This window comes from Nicotiana tabacum, chromosome 6 (assembly GCF_000715075.1).
Source record: "Nicotiana tabacum cultivar K326 chromosome 6, ASM71507v2, whole genome shotgun sequence".
Lineage (NCBI taxonomy): Eukaryota > Viridiplantae > Streptophyta > Magnoliopsida > Solanales > Solanaceae > Nicotiana > Nicotiana tabacum.
Window position 1 is genome coordinate 147099872 of NC_134085.1, and position 8123 is coordinate 147107994.

The 8123-nt window shown below is 36.9% G+C and overlaps 1 protein-coding gene across 1 annotated transcript; it reads right to left on the reverse strand.

The window, feature by feature from the left end:
- Nucleotides 1-6112: 6112 nt before the first annotated feature.
- Nucleotides 6113-7013, reverse strand: LOC107800979 (14 kDa proline-rich protein DC2.15). Its single transcript, XM_016624246.2, has one exon. The coding sequence runs from the start codon at nt 6845-6847 to the stop codon at nt 6371-6373; it is 477 nt and encodes a 158-aa protein (XP_016479732.1). The 5' UTR covers nt 6848-7013; the 3' UTR covers nt 6113-6370.
- Nucleotides 7014-8123: the final 1110 nt, after the last annotated feature.

The following is an 8123-nucleotide window of genomic DNA, read 5'->3' on the forward strand; positions in this document are numbered from 1 at the left end:
AATTTGAAGTTGGGAGAAAGAAGCCAGAAAAGAAAGGCCAACGAAGGCGAAATAAAATTGGAAAAGGTTAAGTCCCACGCGACTAGCCGTTGCAGCAAAGTTTGAGGAGCCGAAAGTTCCCCAATGCTCCGAAGAAAAGAATATAAAAAAAGAGAAATCAGAAGGAAAAGGCCTACGAAGGAAAGATAAAGTTGAAAAGGTTGAGTTCCACCAACCAATCATCATGACAAAGTCTAGATAAGCTAGAGTTTCTCCAGAGTCAGAAAGACAATCGGTATTCAGGAAGCAACCAGTTTCAGTTGAAAGGGCCGAGATCAAGTGATCAAAACAATCAAGGCCACAAAACCAACCACCACTTTGAAAACTCACAAATATTTCTTTGTTTGAAGCAGGGACACAACATGTAGAATGGTTATTTTAAAAGAACGAATGTCACCAAACCTTAACCCAGGTAGAACATTTTCGCCTAGGGGATCCAGCTCATTGTTCCGGGTAGAAGCACTCTTCGCTCAGGTTGTTTTTACGCAGCTTAACTCAGGTAGAACTTTTTCGCCTAGGGGGATCCAACTCATAGTTCCGGGTAGAAGTACTCTTCGCTCAGGTTGTTTTACGTAGCTTAACCCAGGTAGAACCTTTTCGTCTAGGGGGATCCAGCTCATATTTCCGGATAGAAGTACTCTTCGCTCAGGTTGTTTTACATTAGCTTAACCTAGGTATAACCTTTTCGCCTAGGGGGATCCAGCTCATAGTTCTGGGTAGAAGTACTCTTCGCTCAGGTTGTTTTTACGTAGCTTAACCCAGGTAGAACATTTTCGCCTAGGGGGATCCAGCTCATATTTCCGGGTAGAAGTACTCTTCACTCAGGTTGTTTTACGTAGCTTAACCCAGGTAGAATCATTTCGCCTAGGGGGATCCATCTGATATTTCCGGGTAGAAGTACTCTTCGCTCAGGTTGTTTTACATTAGCTTACCAGGTAGAACCTTTTCGCCTAGGGGGATCCAACTTATAATTCTAGGTAGAAGTACTCTTTGCTCAGGTTGTTTATATGTAGCTTAACCCAGGTAGAACTTTTTCGCCTAGGGGGATCCAGCTCATATTTCCGGGTAGAAGTACTCTTTACTCAGGTTGTTCTACGTAGCTTAACTTAGGTAGAACCGTTTCGCCTAGGGGGATCCAGCTCATAGTTTCTGGGTAGAAGTACTCTTCGCTCAAGGTGTTTTACGTAGCTTAACCCAGGTAGAACTGTTTCGCCTAGGGGTATTCAGCTCATACTTTCCGGGTAGAAGTACTCTTCGCTCAGGGTGTTTTACGTAGCTTAACCCAGGTAGAACCATTTCGCCTAGGGGGATCCAGCTCATATTCCGGGTAGAAGTACTCTTCGCTCAGGGTGTTTTACGTAGCTTAACCCAGGTAGAACCCTTTCGCCTAGGGGGATCTAGCTCATAGTTTCCGGGTAGAAGTACTCTTTGCTCAAGGTGTTTTACGTAGCTTAACCCAGGTAGAACCGTTTCGCCTAGGGGGATCCAACTCATAATTTCCGGGTAGAAGTACTCTTCGCTCAGGGTGTTTTACGTAGCTTAACCCAGGTAGAACCGTTTCGCCTAGGGGGATCCAACTCATAGTTTTCGAGTAGAAGTACTCTTCGCTCAGGGTGTTTTACGTAGCTTAACCTAGGTAGAACCGTTTCGCCTAGGGGGATCCAGCTCATAATTTTTACGGGTAGAAGTAATCTTCACTCAGGTTGTTTAATATAGTTTCTCAGATCGAACCTTTTTTCACCTAGAAGGATTCAACACTTTATCAATAATACATGGTGCTAACACCTGATTCTATTTACTTCCAGTAAGATATGGTACCGACCCCTGGTTACATTTCCTTTCAGTAGTACGGGATACCGATCCCTGGTTACACAATCATTCGTTACCAGATTTTATCTCTTTTAGCTAGTTTATACTACTATTTCTGTCTGCTTTTTCAATAAATTAGATAATTTACAGATTTCTCTAATAACTCACAAAATTTTTCTAGTGTCAGACTGGGGCAGAAAATTTTTTGTTCGTTTTTGTTTGTCTTTGATGGTTTTGCAGGCTCGGCCGTATAGCACAAGTGAAGATTAAAGTTTGCAGTTTCAGTTTCTCATCAGAAGGAAGAAGTCTTTCGATCATAGGATAGTTGGAGTTAATTTTGACAATGTGTCAGTAACCTAGCTTCTCAAGATTCATCTTCTCAATTTCAGATCAGGAAAGCAAGCAACTGAAATTGAGTCATAATCGTTTCTTCAAAGAGTATCAAAATCCAATCTAAGGTCAACGCAAGCGAGCAGGTCAAGAATCAAGATTTGACTCCAGAAGACGCATAGATAGGAATTTTGTACTCTTAGTTTGTAGACATATATAGTACTCTTCTCTTTTTCTTTTTTGATGTAAGAAGCGAGTAACAACAATAGCAACAGCGACAGCAACAGCAGAAACAGTCTTAACTCTAGTGTCCGGTAGTCCCAAATACCAAATTTTTCCAGAACTACACTGACTTGATTCCTTTATAGCAAAGGATATATAGGCAGCCTCAGAAGCAAGGTTCGGTCACCTTTTTTTCAAAAAAAAAATTGGTTCGGTCACCTTTTTTTCAAAAAAAAAAAATTGCTTCCATTGGAGTGACATGTGAGCAAAAATTAGCTATGACATTCACTTTTCTTTGCACGAAAACTCTTCATGTTCTCGAGCAAAAAGGGGCAGCTGTGAACACCTAATTTTTGCACTATTTAACACCTCCTAAAGTTATTAGTGTTTTATTATTTTAATTATTTTTCTCAATTTTTGTGATTTTAATTGCATATTTCCTATCATAAATACTAAAAAAAAATAGTTCTTTCTTCATTTGTGCATTTTAAGAATTAACTAGCTATTCAGTTGTTGAATTAATCTAGTTAATTGATCATTAGAATAAGTTATTTAATTAATTTATTTGTGTAAACTTAGTTTAATAAGTAGGATTAAGGAAGAAATTTGGCCAAATTTGAAAGAAAAAGTGTCCAAGAGTGCAAGATAAAGGGCTGCCATTGAAAGAGTCTGAAACTACGTAGTTTTGCCTCAAAACTACGTCGTTTCACTAAATGAAACAAGATCAAATCATACACATTCATTCCATCTTGATCCAATGGATCTCATTCACTCTTGGCTTAGATATTTAAAGCCTCAAAAATCTGAAAATTATCCTCATTTTCACCCATAATTCTTTTCTCATTCTTCTCTCTTCTCTCTCTCTTCACTCTCTCTACGCCGCCCCAGCTCCGCTCACCGCCGCCGGCCGAAAATCGTTGCCGCCGGCGGACCACCTCCAAACACCTCCAAATTCACACCATGTAATCTCCACAACTTCCTTCTTCCATATCTCCAAACCAAATCCTTCAAAAATCTCTCAAACTCCTTGAATCTTAGATCTAGAAAACTTTTCCGTCACTTTTTTGCCAATTCTTGAAGCTCCAACCACTACCACCCCACAATACTTACATCAATGGATAGAACTCCTCAAGACCTAGCTATTGATGCCAATTTTACCATGAAAATCCGGCGATCAAAATCCGGCCAAATTCCGGCGACCTCCCCGAACACCCTCTTTTGGCATAACACCATTTTTTCGGCCACTTGAATTATAAACTAGTAAAAATCCTATTATTTTTCGTGGCTGATTTCTTATTTTATTTTTATTTTTTCAGATCTTATTTTTGTCTATTATTAATTATTTTAGCATTAGTTTTTGAAGTTTAAAATGTCAAATTTTCTGTTTTTGCACTTGTTGAAGTAGTAAAATAGTTTTGTGTTGATAAAAGTGAGGTAGTGAAAAATACTTAAGAGTATATGGTACTTGTTTGATTGTTTATTTACTACTTCAAGACTCTTTGAGTACAACACTCAAAAGTCAAATTGTTTGGTAAGAAAATGTAGACCTTTGGACAGTGTTTGAATAAAAGTCTGTCTTTGAATAGTGGAGAGCAGATTTTGTTTGAAATACTTGACAAGATTTGAACTAGAAAGTCTGTCATTTTGAATTTAAGAGCAGATTTGTAGAAAAATCTGTCAAAAAGATTGATTTTTAATTTTTTGAAATAGCTGATTGTTTTGATATAAAAGGAGGACACTCCATCTTACTGAGGGAGCTCTAGACACACAAAAAAGAGAAAAAAAATCAGTAGCTATAATATCCCTTAGCAGCTTTTGTGAGTTGATTCTTAAGTGAAAAACTTGTTTAAGGAAATTAGAGTAGTCTTGAAAGATTTTTCTGGAGTTACATAATTGTACTGTTTTGCTGGGGTATTTCTAGTTTATTTTCTTTGGTTTGAATCTGCCGGTTGTCGCTGTTGTTGCTGCCCGTTTAATTGTTTTGCTGTTGATTTTGGAAAGAGCTGACTCTGCTGTATTTGTTCTTCTTTCTGCTGTCCAGGTAATTTTCGGACCATGTAAACTCATAAAATCGAGTTGGAATGAAAGATAATGACGCTGGAAAATATTAGTAGCTTTATCCTTCTATTGTAATTCATTTTTATATGCTCTTGAATGTTTGATAATGTTATAACGATATATTAGTTAATTAAATTGTGTTAAACATCTTTAATTATTTTTATTTTTGCAAAGCATTAGATATAATTCCACTGGCATTTGGTTGTCTGAAAGGAGCATATATATTAAAATATGAACCCTTGTAGCCATGTTTGTCCCTTTGTTGTTATTATTATTATTATTATTATTATTATTATTATTATTATTATTATTATTATTATTATTATTATATTTTAGAGTCCCAATAATCTTTTTTTATCTCTTAAAAAATACTTATTTAGTAAGGTAGTTAAGTTGTAGATTAGAAAGACAATCTGTAAACTTATTTTTGTAAATAGTTGGCTACGGATTGCAAATAGCAAGATATGGCCAAATCTGTAACATAGCTTTAAAAGACCATATCTGCAGATTTAAAGTCCAAAAGCATATGGGCTTTTGAATTTTGTCTTGGACATGAGCCCATCTGACTCCATCAACCCAATAGTGGGTTGCCTCATTCAATGTCAAGACAAGCCCACATCTTACTAGTTTTAAGCAATGTCAATTAATAATTTTCTCTCATTACTCTCATCTTTTAAATTAGTACTCATAACAATAATTTTCTCTCATTAGTTCAGTTGTAGATTATTATTCAAATCTTTTCTTTATTTTTTTTTAAAATAAATAAAAACGGACATAAGAAAAGCATAAAAATCAAATAAACCATAGTTTATCCAAGTTTAATTCAAGCCAAATGTAGTTAATAAAGAGACCGTGCTAGAACCACGGGACTCAGGAAATGCCTTACACCTTCTCCCCGGTCAACAGAATTCCTTACCCGGACTTTATTTTCGCAGACCAATAAATAGAGACAAACCTTCCTTTGAATAGAGATTCAAATAAAAGATGACTTTGAACACCAGTAGAAATCAATTCCAAGTGGCGACTCGGTAAATAAAATAATCCCTACTTCAAATTTGTCACTTTAATTGAAAAATTTTTTAACCCACAATCCATAATATTTTACACTTATCTCTTGGAGGGGTAAAAAGGGGTGTGACATAAAGTATGTCAATTTATGTAAGTGGTGGCTGATGCAATATGAGATAAATGGATTGAACATCATTTTTTGCACTTGAGTTAAAATATACATGTAAAAGGATATTTGGTTTAAATTCTGAACACATAATTATAGTTGCAATGAAAAATTCGGGGATACCAAATAAAGTTTTAGTTTTAAGAGGTAGAGCTCATGACTGCACCAATTTTTTCCTTTTGATCGCTTTACTTTTCTCTATTCTTTTGTAAGCATAGTCCTTTTTCCATCAAGTCAGAAGACGTATAACATGAAGTTGTTTTAATCAATTGAATAAAGTGGATTATCAAGAGATTTATCAAGAGATTTTCTGGCACGAGATTATTTTTTTTAATTAAAGGTGGAAATATTTTTTTTAAAATTGAAATAATTATACAATTCAACTATAACTGTCAAAAACTAATTGCACATTTTAATTTTCTCGAGGAGGATTGCAAACAAATAGTTCTCATGGCCAACCATCTTAAGACCATAGACAAGTTAAATAAAATCAACAAACATGCTTATGAAACAGAAAATGATAGTAGTACATATATTAATAAACCTCCAAAGTACACATATAAAATCAACTGTGCTTCACGACCCTGCTATTTAATTTTGCTAGTTCGCTTATTAACTAGAACCGTTAGCATAACACAATTGACAAAGTGATCATAAAAAAAAATTCATGCAAACGCCAAAATGACCGACATAACAAAACCAGAATGAGGATTAATATAATTAATCGGGTACTTCGGCTTAGCAAGTGAAGCCAGTAGGAGGATTCCTTCCACAGTTGTTGAGAACAAGGCTAAGAGAGAGTGGCACATTGAGATTTATTCCCAGCACATTTGCCCTTATGGCTGTGCACAAGCAAACCGCCGCCTCTAAATCCGCCAGCCCCGCGATCAAACTGCAGCATGGCATCGTTGGAGGACTCCCAATTACCGCGCCCACCAATCCACCGACTAAATTTGCACATACACCCAACTTCAGAGCATCTCTCGGGCACCTGCCTTGTCCATTGCCACCTCCGCCGCCATTGCCCGAACCACCTCCGTTGCCGGAGCCGCCACCATTGCCCGAGCCACCAGTGTTACTGCCATTGCCACCACCATTACCGGTGCTAGGAGGATTATGATGACAAGAGCCACAATCAGTTCCACTGACTATGACAAAGAAAAGGAGATTCAATGAGAGGAAAAGGGTAACTGAGGCTCTTGTTTTGGAAGCCATGTTACAAGGAAGCTAAGGCAGAATGTACTCGTACAAAAACTGCAAACAGAAAGTTGCAAAGATGAGATGGTTGAATTGTCTGGTACTAATGTAGGGTATTTATAGTGCAAGGAGGAAGAACAATTTACGAACAATCCCTCTTAAAATAGTAATGCGTGTGCTGCGTGGTGTTGAAAAATAAGTTTGTCATTTTTACCAATTCTTAACTGTTATAGTGCTAGGAGGATGGTTTACTACTTTTGTTGTTTACAGCTCCTCTGCTACCTTCGTAGCGTGATGTAGGTAACTAGGGAGCCTTCTATTATTGTGATGCCTGTGACTCGGTGCATCTGCATGACATATTCTAATTAAGCCATTACATAACCAAATTATTAACCTCCACATTAGGAGATCGCCAATATCACAAGATATCAGGGCCAGGGTGGAACTAGTATGTACATTACGGGTTCGGCCCCGACCGGCAGCTGCTAGGTTTCCTCCTCTAGATCTCTTCCAAACTTCCTCCGATCTTCGGCCTGAGCTGTATGAAGCAAAAAATCGTCTCACGTACGATTCAGAGGCCGAGCCCCACCCCTAGCAAAAATGGTGCGACTTAGGTCAACTAACACAAAAAAGATACATTCCACTTAATGATTGCCTTGGGGTTCCAAACACCACATGTGGAAGGTAACTTTGCTTCAAACCTAATATTTATCTTAATAAAACTTATTAAATATGTACTAATTATTTATTTAGAACCTAGTAATTTGATAGGACTAAAATCCCGAATGCATAAGCTTCAGCTTCGCCTCTGCAAGATATATACTGTAATAACTCCTATAGCTATTACGTTCAATTCTGATTTCTCTCTTCTTTATTACTTACATTAAGAACTGATTGAATGTGTTTTACTTAACTGTAGCTTCCGCAACCCATGTAAACCGTTCATACATTATTTTCTCGATGAAGACAAATATCTTATGCTACGAAAGTTCATGTTAAATAAATCAAACATTGCAACTTGATCACGAAAGTTCTCTCTCATTTGATTTATTTGCAGTACTGACTTTTGGTGTTTGAAAATAACAATAATAATGAAAGAAAATTTTGGGATTGATTTCATGTGGTGGAATAACAAATTGTCAAGCTTGTTACTGAGAGCCATTTCTGCGTCCATCACCATCTTCGACTCTCATGTCAAGTTGGGAATGTAAATGCCATCATTAGATAGGAAATAACTTAACCATACACTTGATATTTATACTAAACCAATTAATGCAAAATATAATCTACCTTA

Bases quoted from the DNA above. Each gene is read 5' to 3' on its own strand.
- LOC107800979 (XM_016624246.2), bottom strand. From the start codon at position 6,847: ATGGCTTCCAAAACAAGAGCCTCAGTTACCCTTTTCCTCTCATTGAAT.